General features: G+C 37.3%; 1 protein-coding gene across 3 annotated transcripts in view; it reads right to left on the bottom strand.

Annotated features, from left to right (window-relative positions):
- Window positions 1-24,532, bottom strand: part of NRG1 (neuregulin 1) — a 688,020-nt gene that overhangs the window by 30,098 nt on the left and 633,390 nt on the right. For all 3 annotated transcript variants that reach the window (XM_083175127.1, XM_083175136.1, XM_083175145.1), the window contains one exon: window positions 3,824-3,944. In XM_083175127.1, coding sequence (XP_083031253.1) covers window positions 3,824-3,944 — 121 coding nt within the window. The remainder of the gene's footprint in view (window positions 1-3,823; window positions 3,945-24,532) is intronic.

Here is a 24,532-nt window from a genome sequence, read left to right as displayed (position 1 = left end):
ATGAGCAAAATAAAAGAAAAAAAAAATGGTATCCACCTGAACTTGTTCGCCTGTAGGACATGGTTGAAAAAAAAATTGAATTTCAAAATGTTCATGTAGACCTCAGTATGATCTACTTTGAGGCTTAACTTAAGCACAACTCATGGAGACAATTTCGAAGTACAGCAGATATTGTTATTATAAAAAAAAATGACTTTACAAATGCATACAGTACTGAATTAGTTAACATGAAACAAACAATGATTATGTAAAACACTACCAGATGTAACTGTTTTGTCAGCAGACTCAGCCATTTGAAACAGTTTAACCTTGGTAACAATTGTATATTTAAAAAGCCTTAGTACAGACTGTATTAGAGAGCTAACAAAAGGCTCATTTGCCACAAGTGCCACTAACCATGAGAATCATGGCTAAAAACAAGCTAGATAACCAAATTAGACATCACTAGTAATTCTCACTTCTGATACTATCAAAAAAGCAGGAAAAATGGAATAATGATTTATTTTGAGTTCCCATATACCAGTGATGGCTAACCTTGACACTCCAGATGTTGTTGAACTACATATCCCAGCACGCCCTGTATCAGTTTTAGCATGGTCAAATAGTAAAACTGTAGTAGGGCATCTGGCATGTGTAGTTCAACAACAGCTGGAGTGTCAAGTTTAGCCATCACTGTCATACAACAGTATGGGCCATCAAATTTGAATTTGAGCAAATTGCACAAATGAGAATTGCCATGGCCAACTGTGAAATGGTTTGTAAACTGCTTTGTGTATCTCCTCCTTGTCTTAAGATATAACAGTGCTCAGTGGATGATTAAACTAGAACTGCAACCTTCCAGTAAAATACTCCATTGCAGTAAGAGAGTTGCAGTCCATGACTGCACTGGCTACTCAATGACTGGCAGTGACTTCCTATTAGAAGAAAGGAGTTCCTTCTTCTTCAACTGCCAGACCAGGCTGCAATAACCAGAGGTGTGGCTTCCTGTTGGAAACCCCTACCTGCCTGATAGCTGGCCTTAGCCCGCTTCTATGCACTGCAGCCAATGAAGTCCATAGAAGCCAGTACCAACACCTGTCTGATCCATTGTGCAGGTGCCGGGAACCAGCTTGTGGCAGTGACCCTCTTCCTCTAGACCAGGCATCTTGCCCAGCAGCAGCCTCCCTCCTCTGCAAAGGTAGAAGCCGGCGCTGAGGTTGATGTTATATTATATTTTGTATTCATCTTCCCGTTTTTTTAATAGTTTTAAGCAACCAAATACAGACAATAGTTATATATTTTTAATATGTAATCAAGTATAAGACAAAGATAAATAAATCACATAAAACTTCAGGTACATATAATTGTCCTCTTTAAGAGTTTTGTAAAAGATGTTGTGTATGGTGTTGAAATACTTCTGATTTATGTGTGATATTGCATCTAATTATCACTTTTATTAACACGAAGAAGGTGTTTTACTTGTTAGTTAAAAAGTTGCTATAACTACAGGAGTGGGCTATATTTATAGACAGGCTATTCAGAGTATATAAGTTTAATTTTGAATGGGTCATTTTGACAGTATATAGTGATCAGAAAGAGATTTGGGGCATTTTACCACCTATTTTAGAATTAAGGCAATTGGAAATGGCTTTACACATTTTTATTCTTTTATTTACTCATTTTAGATACTGATTTATTTATAGCATCAATTATATTATATCATTAAATGAATACAGTAATTCTGCATGAGATGCAGTTGCGCCAATGTACAAATGAACCCAGAGTTTGTGACTGTTGCTATTCCCACAAGCTTATATCCCAACATATCCATGCATTTGTGTGAACATCCTATTAGATATAACTTTCTTGGAATTACAGTATGGTACAGCTACAGCACAGATTTTCCTGTAGACCTCTATGGTCTTTCGATCCAAATGTTGCTAAATTACACCCATTACTAACAATTGAATTGCCCCTACAGAGCATATTGTCCCAGGAAACATGCTCAATCGATATCACTAGTTTTTCTGTAATTAACTATAATGTCCAATATTTATTGCTGTCATTTTTTTTTTATCAATACTTGCTTTTTTTGTTTTTGTTTTAGAAAAACTGTCATGATTCAGGGATTCCCATGTTAAACAAGGTTTCTTTATAAACTAATCTGTGGTACTTGGAGGATTATAATATCACTAAATTCAGTAATAGAGTTGTTGCCAGAAAAAAAATTTGATATTTTTTCCCACCACACTTTGTTTGATGAGTTTTAATTATTTTTACTTTTTTTTTTTAAGATTGTAGTCTCGTCCTTCCAATATTTTAATAATTTAAATATTTAGCTGTATTCCTATTTATGAAGGGAATTTGTATTGTTTATAGTTTACCTATATTTTAATTAAGTTCTTAGTGTTAGATTTAAGTTTTTCCCCTTTTTGTACAAAAACAGCTAATGAAGAGTGTAAATGATTCTGCATCATATTTTCTTATGCCTTTTAATTGTTAAACTGTTTAGGTTATGTGTATTTTACATTTTTCCACTTGTAATACTATAAATATACTGTAGCATCCGTATCGCCTGATTCAGCCCTGGATGTAGTAGGAATTTGGCCCAATTTTGCCCAATGATTTTATGAATAGGGCATGTGTTTGAGTCAATGTCTCATGTGTCGCCATTGTTGGTCAACTCTGGTTGCAGTGATTGACAGGCTGCAGATATTTGGGGGCAGAAATGATCAGCAGTGCTGAAACTTTTGTAGGTTTTGTAGACATCCCTAAATCAGTGCGTCCTTGGTATTAGCAGTTGTTTTGTGCTGGGCATCCTGAGAAATCCAATGTTTCCCCGATGGGTGAGAAAAGGCTGCATCAGGAGAACATTCACTGCACCATTTTACCTCTGAATGTCCACTGCAACTATGCTGTCAGGGCCATCATATTGCATATGAATTCTTACTACATGACCCCAAAACATGCCTGCATTTTAATCCCCTCTCCCCATCATCTCCCCCAATTCAGTTGCAGCCTGTCAATAAAACTGCATCTAAAACCAGCATCGCAATTCTATATTGGCAGATGTGCAGAGCAAATCTCAAAACATCAGGCAATTGTGACCAAATTGAAACTACTTCCATCTCTGAATCAGGTCCCTTGTGACTTTAGACAAATTCACATTCTCTCTCTATACCTAAGCCGCCAAAACGTACACTGTAAGCTTTACAGGGTTGGACACTGTACCATACATTTATGCCAGGCATGGCCAAACTGTGCCCCTCCAGTTGATGTGAAACTACACATCCCAGCATGCTTTGCCATAGTTTTAGCATTCCCTTATAGCAAACTGTGGCTAGGTATAATGGGAATTGTAGTTTCACAACACCTGGAGGGCCATAGTTTGGAAATGCCTGATCTATTCATTTAAACAAAAAATACATATAATGTTGTTTTGCAATCAGAAAATTAAACAAGTATTAAATCTTAGGTAACAGCCAAAGCCAAGAAGTATTGTGCTCATTAACATAACAATGAATCATTAGCAATGCCCAGTTTATTGAATTTGCAACCCTTTACAATTATATGTACTTTACAGGGAGATTAGGCTACAGAAAAAAAATGGTGCCAAAAAAGTTATTTTAAAGCAAAAATGTAAACTATGCATCTACACTATGACTGTACAATAGAGTTCTGATTGTATAGTGGTTCCGGTTCTGTAACAGAATGCATAACTGATATAACACTCCCATCCGTAACATTTGGTGAATAAGATTTCACAAGCACAAGACTCATGGCTGGATATTACCTAGCAGGTCATCCATTGCAGAAGAATATTTTGTAAGTAAAGTAGTCTTACTTGCACATGTACTTTGCTGTTTTACTGCTTGTTATCCCTTTGATCTCATAGCATTCACCTCCATTAACACAGTAAGTCTTATCTTTCTCTGAACATTTTGACAGGTGTCCTGGTGGAGATGCTGTAATGAAAACAGAAACCGGTCAATATTTTAATTTCAAATTCACCAACATGTTCCATTTACGGCATCAAATAGATGAATATTTATTATTTATATTATTTTTGTGACCTCCAGATTCATGCTTATTTCCACTAGGTATATATTCTCTTATATTCTATTTTTATTAACTAATTGCACAATGACACCCCTATAAACATACTGAGTTTCTTGTAAGATAGCAGTTACCATATGTTTCACGTATACAAAAACTGCCTAGTTTGCACTTAATTCTAACATCTAATATCACTCTTGAAAGAGTCATTAATGCAAAGATGCCAGCAAAGAATGAGGTATAAAATAACATGTAGTATACAGTAGTATGAATTAACATAATAAAGAATAGGACAAGTGCAGAAAGTTCTAAACATTAGAATGTGGGCCCCTATCTTAAATGACCAGTGCCATCTTTCCCATTGGGCTTAATGAGCAGTTGCCCAGGGGCCCAAGAATTCTAGGGGCCCACCCCAATGGGGAAGATGGCACTGCCCCGGGGAGCTGCTGTGGCTGGGGGTGGCGGGGATCCGTCAGTGGCGGCTGGAAGCTTGTAGCGCTATTTGCCGGGCGCGTGGGAAGTGATGCTGATATTGAAAAGACTGTCCAGACGCTAAGCCAATTATTTTATAATTATTTTGCCCAGGGGCCCACTCTAATGTTAAGACAGCCCTGTAAACGACACATAAGTATTCATCATATTAATGGCCTTCTCCTTGTAGCAATGACTGGTGTAGGATAACGAGTTGCAGTTCAAGACCAAGATGGTTATTTAGAGTTATATTGTCGTAATTCATTTAAATATCTCAAGTTTTTTCCCAAGCACAAGTTTGAAGCTTTTAATTCCAAACAAGCAGGAAAAATCTGAGTCACACAGAACATGAATTACCAGCACCAAAGCTAGCAATGATATCTGATGTGTTTTGTCCTCTCTGTTATGGCCCTTTAGAAAAAGCAACTTTAAGATCAAGAGCTAATTCCTGACCAGTTTCAAAGCTGCACTCAAGAGAGATCCTAACTGATGCCAGAGAGTGAACAAAGATGGACTACAGCTGCTCTTCCCCAATTGCCATAGTAGGAAACACGTTGCGGTTGTCAAACATGACTATGATATCATTATGACAAGTGGAATGTTCCTTTGCTTTGACCATACACAATCCCTCAGTTTCACTTAATACATTAAAATTATTGCCTTATGTTCTAGTATTTTTATGACCAAAAATCACATATGCTAATAAGTTCATGGAACGTTATGTTTGATGATGGTGCATGATGCAAAACCTAAGAATAGGAAAATTATAAAGCTTTATTCCTAAATCGAGTGGATGAATGGATTGTAGCATGCAGGGGGAGATGTATCAAAGCTTGGAGAGAGATAAAATACCAACCAATCAGCTTCTGGGTGTCATTTTTTAAAGCCTGTAACATGACAGATTGTCTGGTACTTTACCTCTGTCCATGTTATCTCTCTGCTTGATACACCATAACTGATTTAGGGTGGGATGTTCTAACATCTTCGGCCCCTTTCCAATCCACTTCGTCGGCTACATGTATACCCTGACGGAGGGGCTTTAGTTCATGTGAAAATGCAGAAAAACCCAGATTTGCTGCATTTTTGCTTTAGAGCATCCCGCTATATATGAGCCATTCGCAGTGTGTACTTACAGGTGCATGGCTTAATCTTTGAGACAGGCATAAGCAACTGGCAGGATCAACCAGGTTGCTCCTGGGTCCTCTTCACAGTAATTCTAATTTATTAATACATTTACTACAATTTTATTTATATAAAGTCAGGAATACTTTAACATACAGTAAATTTCTAGGAAAATTACATGGCTATCCACAAAATAGGATATCTCGTTTTCTTTATTCATAGATCTTCCCAGCAATACAAGAGCAGCTGTAATAAAATATTTATCAAAATACCCTATGTCACTCCGCATGGACAAACTAAAGTGTCTTGGGAAATGGACACTATTATTCCATTACAGTTTTCAGCAAACAGCCATCACTAATTATTAGTGATGTGGAAAAAAACTGTCTGATCCATGAAAAATCTAGTAATGCAAAAATCTCCCTGATGACAGCATAATGCTGTTTTCACTAATTCAAAACATGCTAACACAAAAGGAATACCACACAAAACAACTACATACCACACAGATTGGTAACATGTGCCGCATCTGTATATATATATTAAATATAGAATAAAAAAGTAACAGACAAAATATACTGTAGCTGATAAGCTAACAGTATGGAAACAAGAAGCCTATGTACAGTATAGCACAGGGGTTTTTGTGAAGTTGCCGCCTGGACCCCCCCCCCTCCTCTTTATCCCGCAACTAGACAGTGCTTCACTAGTAAACTGCAGCAGGAGCAGCAGGAAGTTGTTTGGCAATTTCTACAGTGTAGAATGCCGGGAAAATGGCCGCTGATTTATGCAGCTTTGTTGCTGCTATAACGGGACTTCGGAGTAGTGACAACTGATTCTAATTAGGAAGTATAGTTCGGAACACAATGGTTACTGCAGGGGGACCTACGCTTGATATTTTCATCTTCCGCTATGAAAACTCTCTTTTGTCTGTTTTTTTTTGTCAAACTGTTATAGATTAATCCATTACAAGTTGAGGATTTTAATGGTTGCTGCTTAATTCGAAACTATTCCTTTGATTATATTTAAACATTTTACAAGACTTTTTTTCCCCCCATTATTCAATATATCCAACAAAACTGGTGTTTTTACTGGAAATCTCTGTTAAATATTTCTTTTCGAGACAATTTCTTCTGCTATGCCGCATCACTAAGCTTCAAAAAGTGATAAAATGGACAGTAATAAGCAAGCAGCCAATTAGTTCCTAACTGCAATGTTATGGAATGGGTTAAAAACTGTCAGTTAAGGCTGTTGGTTTATCACTCTCGACTTAATCACTTTTTAGTAGGGGTTTATTCATGGAACAGAGAAAAGCCCTGTATTGCGGTAAAGAGGGGTTTTCTCTGCTTAATACCATTCACAGAGTGAGTTACTGTGGACAATTCCTGTCATCTCCAGCGGCAGAATTGAATTGTATCCCCAGACTATAAAATGGCAAGTGAGACTCATTAAAGATAGAAAGCAGAACTTTCTGTTTCTCCTGTGTTTTCAAATTTGCCAATTCCTCATGGCGTAGTCTGAACACAGTAATGAAATGGGCAGGGAAATGTATTAATTTCCCATCTTCTATCGAGAATCTGTTCTGGCTCCACCCCCTCGATGTCCCAGCAGCCAATGCAGCCTTCCGCAGCTCAGCCACAAGAGCAGGAAAGACCTTCTTTCGCCCACTGGACCACAACTGAAGAGAAGTAAGTCAACATGAATTGCTACCCAAACTAAGATATATATTGCATCCAACTAATGCGATATATTGTGAAAAGTAACAATTCTGCTTTCACTTTCTTTACCAATAAACCCCTTAATATGCTTTGCTAGTATCGCTGGACAACTAAGTATCAGCTGTACCACTGCTTTTTTATTAATAAATTAATTAATTATTTGAATTTCTATTTCAGCAATAAGTTGATATAAATAATCTGAATGATAATACAAAAAGTAATATGTTATCTTTGGTGGAATAAATTCTTATACAGGATTTATTTATGAGAGAGATAATAGATAGAGAGAGAGAGAGAGAGAGAGAGAGAGAGAGAGAGAGATTTGACTGACTAAGTAGATCCTCAAAAAACAAAACTACAATAAAATAACATCTTACACTTCTAAAATAATTATCCATCACATTTTATATATGGATGCTTTATTTTATCACATTCATAAAGTGTTAACATAACTGACTTTGTTATTATAAAGTACTTTTTCTAAGATAGAGTATATGATCATTTGAAATTAAAGGTTCACATTTTTCAAACATAAGTTATTAAGAGGATAATTAAGACATATACAAAGAGGCAAACATATAAATCTTTGCTATTTGGAAGTATTCTCTCTTTCCTCCCTCAGGGAAAAAGCAGAGCACAAGCCTCAGATAATGTATCTACAGGACAAACACTGAATAGATAATACTAGACAATGTATTTCCTGGAAGCACGTCCAAGAAGAGGAAAACACAGACTGAATGTGACTTTATTTTATTTAGCGATAATAGCATACCACATATTCCAAAGTGTGTATTCCTGATAAAAAAAAGCATGCAGGGTAATATGTAATCCTATATAAGGTTAAACTTGGGAATATTGGGTCTAATTAAGACTTGATCGCAGGCCAAATTTGTTCTCAAAATGGGCAAAAGCATGTGCAGTGCAGGTGGGGCAGATGTAACGAGCAGAAAGAGTTAGATTTGGGTGGCGTGTGTTCAAACTAAAATCTAAATTGCAGTGTAAAAATAAAGCAACCAGTATTTACCCTGCAAAGAAACAAAATAACTCCCCCAAATCTAACTATCTGCACGTTACCTACGGCAGTGACACCTCCGCAATCTACCCTGCTGGGGTTCTGCTACACACTGTAGCTTATCACCAGCAGCCTGATGCCACCTGGGAAGGTAGAAAGTACTCTGCTCATGCTCAGCTAACAGCTCACATACATGGAGTGATTGGACACACGATGAATCAGCTAAACCTCTTTAGCTTCTGTGGATTCCCATTGATGGGTAAACTAATGCTATCCTGAGATACAGTACCATGTTAAGATGGCATTTAAATTGGCACATACAGATGGAGCCGGACTTATTGTTGCTGGCGAACCGCCAGCAGCATGTTGCTGGTAATCCGCCAGCAACACGGCGCTCCATCTGACTGAGACGAGCGTGCGTCCCCCACGCACGCGCGTCTCAGTATCCGGGCGGCGAGGCGGACGCAATACTGTCCGCCTCCCGCTCGAGGGGGCTGGGGGGACTCGAGGACACTGCGGGGGGGGTGCGGTCGCCCGGTGTGGGCACCGGGCGACCGAGGGCAGCACCGTCGGAAGGGGACGCGCGCGCATACAGATGGCGCAGGGCAGGGGATGGCGGCTGGCGTCGCCATCGCCATCCCCTGCAAAGATGAATCCCGCTACATCTGTAGGCTCTTCCCCATTTCTTAAATAGACCCCTAAGTGCTTACATTTAACAATGTAAGAGAATAGATTTATAATGGTTTGTATTTAAATCATTATAGAACCAAACACACTCTTAATTGTGAATATATATAACTAATATATTCATTACAGCTGCAACTGAAAACTAAAGAATGAGTTATATTTGTAAATGCATCTCTATATTCCGAGTCTGCTTGGACAGGTTTAACCAGCTGTAACCAGTGACTTCTGTGAGTATAGATTAGCCAAATCTTTATCGCAGGATTTCCTGAGCAAATTCTAATGCTCAAGCAGCCCTTCTGCAGATACAGCATTGTTATTATAGAATCTCATGCATTCCTTGGCAGGTTCAGCTTGGCAGGTATGAATGAGCTTTGCATGGCTATATTTTCTGAATAGGGAACACATCATTTCCTGGAATGTGACAGATTAGGTAGTGTGATGTTTATCGTTCTCTACAAAAACAAATTGTCAAAAAATTAGAAAAAAAAATTGAAATTTATTTTTCTATTTTGTTATATTATTTTTCTCTGTGTATCAAAGTTGCTATTGTCATCTTTACCTTGTGATAGCATAGGATAACTATAGAAGCAATTAAGCAGTCTTATTTTACATTAAATAGAATTAAAACATCCCACATTTCATTTAAATCACACTGTAGGCCGGGATGAAAACCAGCTCTCTAAAATTAACTGCTATGGACGTCTAATCAGATAAATGATTCAGTGTCAGAATTAATATAAGACATAATTTAAATAGTGGCTTATGGAAAGGCAGATTCTGACAATAAACTACACAGTGGTTAGCCCTAGTCCATTAAAGTTCATTAACCAAAGCTTATTCTCAGTGTGTAAGCATAATATCATTTGTTTGAGAATCAAGGTAAATCATGAGCAATATTGTATCATTTACAGAGTCGTCTAGTGTGTTCCCAGGTATAGTAACAGAAGCTGATTGGTTGCTACAAGCAACTTCTCCACTTCTCCTCTGAAATTTGTTATACATTTCCCCATATAAAAAACACACTGATATTATTAGATCAGTTGAGATATAAAAAAAAAGATGCAACACAGTTTGAGGCTAACTGAATTTCATAGTGGAACAGGATATTTCGCATAGGGAAGAATCTTGGTTTATCCTTTTTTGAACTATGATTGTACTGTCGATACAGTATATGGTTCTTGGAATTAAAAGCCTGTGACTACACTGGAGGATTCATTCTGCTGTGTGGTGTTGTTGGGAGTAGGGCAGGCACATATATTAATTTACAGTGACATGTTCACATCAATGAAGGGCCATAAACCTGCTCAGTGTAAAATTTCACGTACAAGCAAAATAATAAAACTAAAAAATTCCTACGTAAACAAAAATAATAAAAAATCCTTATTTAGCAGAAATCTGGTCCAGAGCTATGTAATTATCATTTTTCTCTTTGACAGCATGAGGAATTTAGATAAGTTAAACAGCTATGGTCTTTATCTCCAACAAAATCCAGATTAAACAGGAACATTCAAGGCAAATAGCATTGTCAGTGTCAGAGTAATACAGTACGTACATGTTGTTTCATGTTAGATGATGGTTCACAAACCTACACTACAAATACTAAAACTCTGTGGGAGGAAGGAAGTTGTCGTAGTAAAGCAGCAATACTCTGTAATATTATTTGACATATGGACTATAAAGCATTTACCATAAGTGATTTTTATGCTAGAGGCAACAGGAACAACAGTAATCCATGGAGATTGACTATAATCAATGCAAGGAGTAGACATCCTTTTGAAGAGTGGAAGGTCAGCTTTAATACCGGCAATACTGGGACATCTATCTGTGTGACACACATTACTCATCAACTGACCTAGACACAGAACAGACTTTTAAAAGTTCAGATAAATATCTGTATATTAGGTCTACAGTAATATTTCCTCTAACATGTTACTTTCCACTAAATAATATTGAATTATATTTCAAGGCACAAAAAAAAGCTGCCTATTTGGCTATTTAACCAATGTAATAATGGCATTACTTTTGGTATTAGATTAAGGTCTTCCAGGGGTCAGTTTTGCAGGAAACTATAGAATGCAAAGGTCATATAAGGAAGGAGCAGTATTTGCAGCAAATAGGGATTATGTTAATGTAATTAGTGCTAATGCTCTAACCAGAATCTTTACATGGTAGCAACGGTTGGGGTTATATGATGTCTAATAGTCTGTTAGCAAATTATAATAGGAATATTGTTATCCTCCCTACTGCTTTAAAAAACCAATACGTGTTTCAATAATGTGTTAATTATTGAAACATATGTGAAAAGATGTATTATTTAATCTCACAATATGTATGTACAATTAATCTGATTGCTGTTTGTAATTGCATATTATAACAAGAAAACATTGTCCATATCGGAAATGATTCTCTGATTTAATTCCTCTTATTTTTTTTCCCAAAATCCTACCAATGATGGTGCTAGTAAAATATGGGCACATACCACAGCTCAAATTCCTTCTGCATGCAATATACTTTCATTATATTCCTCCTATTGCACATTTCAATAAATTGTTATTGTTGACATGAAGGTATTTCCAATTCAAGTTTGGTTAAGGTTCACTGGAAATGTGCTAGGCGGCATCTCAAGTGCGAAATCTTACAATCTTCTTTTCATCTTCTCAGATCAGCTGCTGGTAGAAATATTTAACCTCCATGTGTAATGTGTGATCTATGTACAGCCTGCCTTCTTATATAAGAACAACAAGAGAAATAATCTAGTAGTATATATTTACTATCTGCTGACTATAACTGCTGACTATAACAAAGAGATTTGCAAAAAATCAGCCAGGATTGTGCACTAATGTAGTTTATCAGTGGAACCAAGGTGTTGGACAGGCTTGGGATCATTTGGTCTACAGTATGTTGGTCGACAAGCATTAGGTAGACACCGTTAGGTCGACGTGGGGAAAGGTTGACATAATTCTAAGTTGACAAAGTCAACATGGGTCTAGGACAACATGGGTTTAGGTCGACATGTCAATAGGTCGACACAAGCATTATGTCAACAGTGTCTAGGTCAACAGTCAAAAGGTCAACTTGTTTTTTTTTTACAGTTTTTTGACCCAAATGTCGACACAGTTGACATGGACACCGTTTCCAGTGCACCGCATGCCCTCGCATTGCTCACAACACTATTTTATACTCCAACCACGCCCTAGTGGATAGTAGGGCAAAAAATACTGCCTGTCGGCACATATCGGTTCAAAAGACAGTGAAAACCCCATGTCAACTTTTTGACTGTAGACCTAGACAATGTTGACCTAATGCTTGTGTCGACCTAATGACCTATCGATCTAAACCCATGTTGACCTAGACCCATGTCGACCTATCCCCATGTCGACCTAACAGGGTCGACGCAATGCTTGTCAACCAACATACTGTAGACCCAATGATTGTATCCCGTTGGACATTCTAGTGATACAATGTTTAAGATTCGGTTTTGCATCACAAGTCTGCAGAACACTGTTCTGTGCACGGTTTGTGAAAATTATATCCTATAGCTGGAAACACTTAAGGCCTAATTCCACCACATGATCATGCAAAACATGCTTTATTTTGTGGAACAGTTTAGATAGAAAATGTTGCTAATGTCAAATGAAGGCTTTAACTACTTTTTCTCAATATTCATCTACTTGAATCATTTCAAATACATATTCAAATAAATATTTACTTATTTACAGTCAGTTATGTAGCACCAGCATACGGTATTTCATTACGCTTTACAAATTGGGAAAAAAACTTAATCAAATAAGCTGGGGTAATACAGAGGTATCAATGGTTAGCATTACTGCCTCACAGCACTGAGGTCATGGGTTTGATTCCTACCATGGCTCTAACTGTGTGGAGTTTGTATATTCTCCCCCCTGGCGTGGATTTCCTCTGGGTACTCCGGTTTCCTCCCACAATCCAAAAATATATTGGTAGGTTAATTGGCCCCCTCCACAAAATTGACCCTAGAATGTCTCTGTGTGCGTGTACATGTGGTTGGGAAAATGGAATGTAAGCTCCATTGGGGCAGGGACTGATGTGAATGTTCAAATATTATCTGTAAAGCGCTGTGGAATATGTGTGCGCTATATAAGAAACTGTTAATTAATAAATAAATTAATGCAGAACGGAGCATCCCTTGCACTCCTGGGTACCCACAGAGGCCTAGGTATTTTGACCCCTGTTTCAATCCAAAGATATAGGAGTTTGCTGTAATTTTATAGCACAATCAATGCAACAAAAAAAGTTTGAGAAGGGGAACGTGCCATATGCAAAAACTAGTATAGTTGCACCGAGACAGATTTTATTTCTGCGTTGTAATAAATATATATATATATATATATATATATAAATACATCCAAATGTGAAAGAATATATTTGGTAAGCCACAAAATTGAATATATAGTAAATAAAATATTGTGGTTTTTAGTTTTTAAAATAAATGATTTAGTTCATTTTATCTTAACTGATACATTTTATATGTTCTTTTACAATTACATTCTACTTTTCTTTAAAGGACAAAATAATTCAAACAACAGCAAGGTCATATACATTGTGCTGGTGAATGCAAGACAAAAATAGACTTGACTTTGTCTTTATTTGGTGTATTTTATTACAATCCGTTATAACTGACTTATGCATTTTCCTCCACACTGAGGGCAATTCAATCAATGCAGAAATCCTTGCAGCCAACGGATGATGAAAATCAAGGACAATTTCAACTGCTACTGTGTTCATACTAATTTTATTTTACTGAATTTTGTTTAGGGTGTTTAAACATTGTTGTGGTGGATCAGTCCACCCTAGATCCTTAGAGAAAATAATATAAAGGTCACTGATGGATTGGTGGAATATGTTTAAGCACCTATTACCTGCCTTTAACTGATCACAGTGCAGAAAGCAACATTTTAACTTTTTTGTTATGTCAACAGGGTTTCATATTAATATTTCCAATTCTGCCCCATATAGTACATTGATAAAGAAGACTATTCTTGATGTACAATTCTGACAATGTAGTTGTATTGTTTTACATTTAACCCTTTGAGTGCCAATGTTGCTGTGAGCGGCCCTCAAAATATCCCCTAAAATTTCCAGTGTCGCTCAGAGCCACTGTTCTTGTTTTGGGTGCAATATCTAACTAAACTTCAACTAATTAACTTGGCTATATCTGTATTTATTTATGCTAAAAGAACAGTTGCTGTGAGTGACGCTGGCATTTTTAGGGGATATTTTGAGGATCTCTCACAGCAACTTTGGGGGTTAAAGACAACTTATTTTTGTCAACTATATATATATATATATATATATATATATATATATATATATACAAGGCAATGCTTTTTTCGAACTTACAAATAATTAGAAAATGTAGTCTAGTCACAAACACAAGAAAATACAACCAGCTGATAACATGTATGTTTATACTGTATGTGTTAAGCCGTTCTCCCCAGAACTTTATGGTCAGTGTTCCAGTGCCACCACTAAACAACACTAATGGGTCTTTACTTAGCAAGAACTTTATGGCATGATATACTACTTTATTGATTTAAAACATAAAGTTAATCATTGCTGTTTTAATCCTTTTTTTAAATTACAAAGAACTCAACATAAAATAATACAATAAACAAGTAAAAACATCAATCAGCCTGGACAGATAACAGCTCCCTGGCACTTTTCAACTGCCATGCTACTTATCGTGTACACAGCTGATGAACTATGACTGGTAACTTCCTAGAGGTGCAGTGTTTGTGCCAGTCATATTAGTAGTGATATAACTTTCATGAGATAACCACAATAAAGAAATGTTGTTATAAGCATTCTCTATTGTATTTAGGAGCAGGCAACTTAAAGAGGTTGTTCAAGTGGTGATGAGGATTCATGGACAACGGAAACAGCTGCGCCACTAGGAGTGGCTGATCAGGATAATTCACAAGAATCTCTTTAAACTTGAAATTCATTGTTCCAACTAGGATCATGGGTTTATTGATTTTAATTACCAATTGCCCTTAGAGAGACCCTTATTTTTTTTAGTGAGTATTAGAACATAGCTGTATTAAAAAAAAAACTATTGGACACTTCCAAGTTGAGATCACTTACCTCTCTATGGGGGAGATTTAATAAGCCTTGGAGGTTGATAAAGTGGAGAGTGATAAAGTACTATACAATCTGCTCCTAACTGCCTTATTACAGGCTGTGTTCGAAAAATAACAGCTAGAAGCTAATGCTTGCTAGATTATAGTTCTCCACTTTATCTATTAACTTAGAATTAAGTTACCTTCATACAATAGGATTGCAAAAGAAACGGAAAAAAACTTTCTGAACTGTTTTCATGCTTTGATATAAGACATTTTTAATAGACGTGAAAGGATTATCATACTGTATACTGCAGTTTTACATTCCAGCGATGGTTGCCTAGGAGCAGTGTTCTTTTGCTTTCTTTTACTTGAAGTGTGTTGAGTGTATTAGGTATCCTGCCACTGGTGGTGCACTTGGGATGTGATATAGTTCTTATACAGTAAATGTCTAAATATATTAGTGAACATACTGCTACTAGTTAACATTTCTGATACAGATAATCCACATCTAAAGGTAGTTTGGAGTCATCTGCTGCCGGACTCCTGCTCCCAAGGGGGCACCTCTCCTCCTCTGCGACTTGAGAAGGTTTGCTTGCTCAGGTGTCTTCCTAGGTATATAAAGTATACCTGTTGTATGTAGGCTGTAGACGGCGGCACTCACAGGACTTTAGAAAATAAATTGCACCAGGTTGTGGATCTCAGTGATATACAGTAGATATATAGATATATATATATTTCATAAGAGACATTTTATATATGTATTTTATATAAGATTGTGTGCATGTATGTGTGTGTATAGGGGGGGCACCAATATACATATTGCCTCCGGGCAACTGGGACGAACTTACGCCACTGCACAAAATGGTTTCCGTCACTGTATGTGGGGTTCAGTTTACCTTAAATGTGACAGTCTACCAAAAGAGAGCCTAATTCAGTTTTGTAGACCATGCCGATGTTCACGCAGCTGAGCATTTATTGATAAACCGTGCATGCATCAAGATATTCTAGCGAGGCTGGCTGCAATTAGCAGCAAAATATAATGCTATGGATTGTTTGAGGAGAGCCCCAAACCGGTATTTTGCCTAGGGCCCATGAGGTCTAAATACACCTCTGGTATGAACATTTTTATCTCACTGCTGTATGTATATCTTTAATAGATTACTTTCAGCATTCTTTATATATTTGGAGTGTAACTCTAGAAAGACATTGTACAGAAATATAATATTGCTAGGTATGGAAAATTTCTAAATTATCCTACAGTACATACATACATACATACATACATACATACATTCATATATAAGATAATAGTTTCAGAAAATTACATTGATCCGATAAACTCAGTTAACCTTTATTAAAAGCAATGCCTTAGGATTTAATATGCAGCTAAATGGAAAAAGGCAAAAATCTAGAGTTGTAACAATTTTTTTCTTGCTGCTTAAGGACATAATTTACATTAAACCCAAATTAATCACCACCAAATTGCAAGCTGTTCACTTAATCGGTATCTGGGTCTTAAGGACTGGCCTAATTTAATGATTCAATTTTGTGCCATCATGGCCACAAAGAGACACTCCATCAATGTCACCCAGAGACCAGAAGGAAGTGGAACAGTTTCATTTTTAATGATTACTTAATTAGCTTAAGTGGCTAAAGAACAGAAATGTCCTTAATGTAAAGAAAGCCTAGCTTATATAAGTGATAAGTAAAAGATGTATATCCATTACATGTAAAGCCTGAAAAATAAATTTCAGACCAACTAGATAAATGTAAGATTGTTATACTAAAAAAAAGTATAATAGTATAATATAACTATTTTATATAAAGCAAGTGTATGAAAATAAGCAGATATTCAGTTACACATATGGAAAGCATTTGTTAGGAATATTTCAAAGCTCTTATGTTGTTCTTACAAATATACTGTGTTATGGTACACATTGGATAGATATAGATAAAAAGTTATGTTCCAAAAAGTAGGAGATTTACCCATCTATAGTTATTGTTAGTCCTTTTGCATATTGAATGGGAGATATTTGAAGCAATGTAAAGATTGGAGAAGTAAGCCAGTGGAGGAGTTGCCATTGGCAACCAATAAGCTTTGAAGCCATATTTATGAAGTGCATTCTATAAACTTAAAGGTACTGTAGTGGCTGTTTGGTTGCCACGGGCAACTTCTGCATTGGCTCACGTCTCCACTTTTTTCACTGCTTCAAACATCTCCCTCTGAGCGTGGTAACTGGTAAAAACATTCATTAACTTACTTAATTGATTGTCATACACGTGTAGGAATGTTCTATTGCACATAACCAAAGGCAAAGCAAAAAAAAAAAAAAAGAAACAACAATCATTCACAAATATGATGCCTCGGGAAATGAAAATTATTTCTACAACACTGATCATCAGAACTACATTACGAAATGACACCTCACAGGCATGCAGAAGATCGCTGACTCACAAGGTGAAGGCACAGTCTACTTGCTAACATGTTTTGCACCTGGCCTTCAACTGTGGCTTCTAGCATAATACTAAATGAAGTATTCAATGCTTTGATAACACATGCACATATTTTTCATAGGCAATCTAAACTTTAAAGACTAATATAGTAGATATTTCTGAAACCTTTGTAAACATAACTGCTGCATAACATTTCCAAATGTACTTCTATCTGCTTTTCTTTTAGAATGTTACATTTTCATCCATCTAGTTGTTCCCACCTACTTGAATTATTATTCCTTTCCAAAGGCTTTGGACTGTTTGTTTATGCAGTCCAAGGCGCACTATTCCATTGGTAATCCAGTACTCTCTATTGTAGGGAGCAGAAGCACCGCCTACCTGTTTGTAGGAGTGGTGTGCTGCTTTCACCTCTGCCTGGACACCTGGATAGCTGGTGCAGAAAGGTCTGGGCATATACAACACAATAACTTCTTAGGACTGCATCATCTGCTGCCCATAGAAGCTGGGTAGGACTGACAATAAAACAGGGAGTGACTTCATACTGGAAGCTTGTCTTTGTTAATTAAAGCCTGGTCTGGCAGTACTACCAGGAAAAAACACCTCCCTGAGGTGTGAGAGGGAAGGAGGCTGAAGCCCTGTGCAGCCGATAGGTACATTTGTCACTATACTAGGGACCTAAAAGAACTAGGAACCCCAAGAGCAGTGGTGTGAAACTCACAGGCCAACAGCTGTTGTGGAACTACACATCCCAGCATGCCCTGCCACAGATTTTATATAATGGATTGCTTAATCTGTGGCAGGGCATGATGGGATGTGTAGTGCCATAACAGCTGGAGGGCCATGAGTTTGACACCACTGCCCAAGAGGGGCAAACAAAATTTCTACTTACAAAGAAAGCAATGGTCTTGAAACAGATGTATTTTTGAAAAGTTATGAAACTTTTCATTTTAACCACATTAATACATGTTACATTAAAAACAGCAACATTTAGCACTATTCTAAAAATGATGCCAGGTGTTTAATTAAAAAAATTCTTATAAAATATGAACTATTATGTTGTTCATACAGTACTTATATGTGTATGTATTTAGTGAAAGGGAAGTAGGCATACTGTACATTTAATTTCCCATTTACTGCAGACAGTCATTTCAGTTCTTCCAACCTTCTAGTTTCAGTGCTATACAGTAGCCTGTCATTTCTAATGCTTTAGAGTCTATTAGTCATTTACCATGAAAGCTAAGCTTGCACTGTCTTTTCCAGATGAGAACCATCATTGACCTATTACAGTATACACAGCTAGGCAAAATGATATCATGCATATTGATCATACAGCAAATATAAGCAATTAGCTCTTGTGATCTAAGGACATATGTATCAAGTCTTGGGGAGTGATAAAGCTGAGAAATCACACAGATCAACCAATCAGCTACTAAGGTGTAAATTTACTAAAGTTTAAAACAATTAGTGATATTGCCCACAGCAACCAATTAGATTCCAGGTATTATTTTCTAGAACGTGGTAGATAAATGATAAGTAGAACCTTTTTCATTGCTATGTGAAACAGCTCTCATTTCCAAAAACTCCCACTTTATTAAATTTAGGTAAATGTATGCAGCATTGATAAGAGTGGAAAAGTGAGCCAGTGGAGTGTTACCCATGGCAACCAATCAGCTGCTCTGTATAATTCTATAGTATGCATATCATAAATGTTGATTTATTGCTGATTGGTTGCCACGCGCAACTTCTCCACACTTATTATTGCTTTATATATTTACCCCTATACCACTAACTGCCATTTCAAAGACTGTGCTCATTTTGGGGGCAAATGCTGTTGAATCATTATGAGAAACTTATCACCAAGAAGATAAAAATAAGCAATTTACGTTAAAATGACTAGTGCCAATAAAATGTAAGCATGTAAGACTAAGGAAATAAATCAGCTAAACTTTCATTACCGTCAAGAAATGACTTGAAGCTCAGAAGCACAGAGTTAACTAGTTTTGTCATTTTATTTTACGTCAATGATTCTACTGTCATCTTGCAACCAATTGCATGCATAGATCATGCAGGACAGCAATACTAGCAAAGAAATCCACATGAATGCAAATGCTGTGCCATCGCCCAGACTGACTTTGCGAAATGGCTGAGTGAAACTGACTCACACATGATCCATTAGGCAACTGGAAGGATGCCAATGTACTAGCAAATTGCTCCACATAGCAAATCCTGAGCATGACTGCCAGGGGATAACTAAGTTATACTAAATGTGGTTGCATCAAATATTATACCATTATCCGACCTGGACATACAAATCTCCCAGCTGCAAGCATTTGAAAACTTTTCAAAGGGTATTATTACTATATGGTGTAATATGTTTATATTTAATCGATATGATATTGCTTGGCATTCACATATACATACAATTAAAGCAAAGCTGTTGCATGTATGAACAAATAATGGCAGAAATGTAATCACAACCAATATAGTTACTTAACGTAGCTCTGAAGTAACTACATTTTTACAGAAATTGATGCTGGTATTATGTGTCCATATGAAAAGATAGGCTGAATTTGGTGCTCATTAAGGAACCAAATTGTCCAGCTAGTCTGTTTAGTCCAGTGCCTCATTACTGCTCTTCAAGCCCCTTACACATGGGGCAATTCCGCCTCCATGCTGAGCGAGTCACTTAAGCACATATTGCTCAGCACACTCGGCGGCTGAGCAGCATGAATCTGCCCGTCTCTGCTTCAGGGAGATGGGCAGGGTTAGGGGGGAGTTCGTGGTGGAGGTGGGCACCGGCGATGGGGACCGGGGAGGCAGCGGATGGCGGCGGAGTGTCTAGTGCGCACGCCCCCCCCCTTCCGGCGGCTGGTGGGGCCTGCAAGCATGACGCCGGCTCCATCTGTAGCTGGATAGACAGTGCAAGCACTGTCTATCTCTGCGGGCGATTGTGGTGCATATGGGTCATACACACAGAGCAATCCTGCTTCATTTCTAAGCGTTCTAGTAAGAAAGATCACTTATAAATGGGTCTTAAATCACCCAGTGTGTATGGCCTATCAGTGTTTTCTTTTATTTTGTTTTTGTCTATTGTTTATTTACTTTTCTAGATTTCTCAATGAGAATGTAATGTGAAATGACAATAGCTTTATGCGGAAAGAAAGGAGCAACTGCACAGAAGGACAATTGTATCTTCTTTAACGAACCTTCAACAGACAGTAACACTACGTGTCACTGTCAGTTTATCTTACAATATCTTCTATTTAAAAAAAAAAAATGAATTGCAGTTTCTTAACTTTATTGTTTTTTTGTTTTTTTTCGGTTTAGCCATGTTTTCAGGGAAAAAAAAATAGTCAATGCATGTCAAGTTTACTTGAAAACATAGTTGACTGGGTTTTTGCTGCACTTTAAAATTCTCATTAAGTATATGAAGGACTCGGTCATGTTAGGTTTTACTTTGCTACTGCAAAGAAGATTTGGGAAGTACATTACATCAAGCAGGGGTTAAAGTGTGTGCGTGTGTGGGTGTGTGTGCGTGCGCGCATGTACATCTGGCCCTAAATCCTACATGTTTTAAGCATATATCCAGCAAAATATAAATCTAACAAATAACTAAACACTGTGTGCTTTAAATGTACTAGTACTGCCATAAAACAAATTATCGGTACATAGGAATGTGAAAGCCTGACAGAGAAATGCAGACAATAAAAGTAATATATAAGACACCGATCTTATCAAGCTTGAGGTTTTGGTGTTTGAGTTAATGTTTAAATATACAAATGACTAAAAATAGATAATACCAGACTGCTGTGATTTTTGAGGCCACTGCTTCATTAAGATTCAAGATAATATTGAACTGTCCAATATCCTTAGACATTTTGTCAAGACATCTGGTTCAGTACAAAGTCAAAGTTTTGCAGGATGAAAACAAAAAGCAAGTAAATGCAAAAATGAAGAAAGAATTATCATGTCTTATCAAACTAAAACAGATTAGGAGCATTTATCTGCCTAGCATTTTACTTCCTCTGTTGGAATAGCAAAACTGTAGTTAATTTAATAGCAAAGGAGATAAGGGTGAGACATACTTTTGTGAGAGCTGCTGAAACCAAATATTACATATTGTCCACTGCAAAGATGATATGTTGTGCTTTGTTCCATCATACTTTTTCTCAAGGGCAAATTAACCTTTTGAATGATGTCCAACCCAGATTATGCCTATTTGTGCATTACAGTTTATTATGGGATTACATTTATTGTATGCATAAGTAGATACAATATAACTGCAGATTTAGCAATACCATATGCCACATCTTTGAGGCGTAACTACTATAGGTGCAAGGGGTGCAGCTGTTATGAGGCCCAGAACTGAAGGGGGCCCCATCTTTAATGTCTAAGTATTTTGTTTTACATACATTTATCACCATCAGTTGCTAAATAGGGGGCCCTTACAAACTGTTGCTATGGGGCCTATGAATATCTAGTTACGCTCCTGGTGGCCACCATTATCTTGCTGCATTTACTTTGTCAAATGTCAAGCCTCATACATACTAGCTGACATGGTCAAACGTGATAGCACATATACACTGAACTCTATTGTTTATCGTTATCCTGCAGTGATGTCACCGGGTCCCCATCTGTGTATGCAGTCACCGACAATATAGGTACAGTGAGCCGCATGCGCAGATGACGACAGGGAGTTCATTATCGATGCACAGGAGCATTTTCATTAATGATATTGAGCATACACACTACACGAGTTTGTAAACAATATCGCACAGAAGGGCCCTTCTGAGTGATATTTAAAAACACGCAACTTACATTAAACTTTTTTTCACTGACATGACCAACTGCATGTTTGTTAGGGTATATCAATATGGCTATAGGGTATATATTTATTACAGTAGCAAAGGTGTAGGGAACATTTACTACAGATGGTTGTTATAAAGCATATCCAGGGGTGCCAAGAGGGATGGGCAAAATCTAGTACAAATTAACAATAGAGAATGCAAATTAAGTATTCTTCATGATACCATTATCACCCCCCCCCCTTCTGTGTGCAACACAGAAATTTACATACAAAAATAGACCACTTCTAGTGCCATGTTAAAGCTGTACCATGGCACACTGGATGTCTTTGTAAGGGTATCCCTAGGGCTTTGTAAGGGTATTCTTATGCCTATCCCAAGCATGTTTAAATTGTTCTACTGTCTTAGCCTCTACCACCCCTGGAACAGCCTCCCATCAGAGGTGGCAGAGGTTAAGACAGTACAGCAATGTAAACATGATTGGGATAAGCATAATGATATCATTTTAAATACCTAAAGAACAAATAGAGCTGAAGTTGCCAAAACACTAAATAGAAAAGGGCAAACTAGATGAGCCAAAATGTTCTACTCTGGCATCAAATTGTATGTGTCCATGTTTCTATGATGTCTCATGGCCCTGGTTACAGTAGGTCACATGGAAAAGCTGTCAAAAGTACAGCAAATGCTGATGGAAAATTGTGAAAATATATGCAATTTTTGTAACAAACCATTTATGGTTTTCCTACATATCATTGTTATACCTTAAACCATACTTGCTTACTCCCTTGATATACCCGGGAGGCTCCCGAAAAAAAACATGGTGGCGCGCCATGATAAGTCATCAATTTACCCACTGTGCCACATAACCCCCCCTTCATGCCGTGCCATACCATGCTCTCTGCTGCACCATCCTGGCTGCCTCCTCTGGGAGGAGACCAGAGGATTGTTGGCAAGTATGTATTAAACATAGATGCATCTTAATAACAACAACTTGTTTTTTTTATTGTAATACTAAAGGCAGTTACTGTAACATAGTCAGGATCTAAATTGTTAAAAGAAGTAAGCAATCCTCGCTAGGATGGAACACAGAGAAACAGTGGTCTTTCAGGAATGACCAGACACAGACCAGGGTGACCTGCCAAAGGCATAATAAACTAATACTGCACTTCACTAAACATTTCCCATAATTAGATAAATGTGAATAAAGGGCTCAGCTAAAAAATAGCAATTTAACAGTTCACTGATATACAGAAAATAGAAAATTGCTTCTTAAATATTTAAAAGGACATTTTCGAGAGGAAAAAAAAGGTTTAGTTAATCAAAGTTGGGATTAGAGATCTGACCATGCATTCTATTATGTTTTAGAGACTGAACTCTAATGAGTCATGTCTACATTTCTTTTCCTCTTTTTTTTGGTTTGCACATCAGGCATTCAGGCTGGGTCTGTTGTTAAGTGGTGAGTCAGCAGAGTCATTATAAATCTCTGGATATTAAAGAAACTTGACAGCATCTCATTGACCTCCTGCATTACAACCAAGGATAAATGTAAGAAATGTGAGATTCTTTTACACACTGTTTTTCATTCCTTTTGCTCAAGCTGTGAGCGTATAAATTAAATGTGTATTATTGAGGTCAACATTTTTGAATGAGGGTAAAAGCGGAAAGTATAATACAAAGACAACATACTTATACATGGCAGGCCAGTGCTTCAGAATGACTAGCAACAAAACATGGTTGTGCATAACTTTGGAGGAGATGTATCACACCTTTGATAGAAGTAAAGTACCAATCAACAGTCCCGTAACGAAAAAATGTTGGTACCCTGTGCCACCCGTAATCGAAACAGGGATGTACCACTTTTAAATAAAGGTAAGCATCCTCAAATTAATATATGTAAAAAAAAACACTACGCACAATATGTGCTGTGACATCCAAGCAAGCTGTAGTGTAGGGTGGGGCACAGACAACATATGTATAAATATATATAGAGTTGAGGGTGCCTCCAGCAGCACTCCAGACCTCCAGGCAGTGTTGGATAGGGGGTGGACAGACATGGTGACCTGAGTGAATTGATGCAGCTGAACATACTGGAGTAGCTGAAAGGCAAGTAGGGGCAGCAGGAAGCAAGCG

This window comes from Crinia signifera, chromosome 1 (assembly GCF_055691185.1).
Source record: "Crinia signifera chromosome 1, ASM5569118v1, whole genome shotgun sequence".
In the NCBI taxonomy this organism is placed as follows: domain Eukaryota; kingdom Metazoa; phylum Chordata; class Amphibia; order Anura; family Myobatrachidae; genus Crinia; species Crinia signifera.
This window is presented reverse-complemented; position numbering and strand designations above follow the sequence as displayed.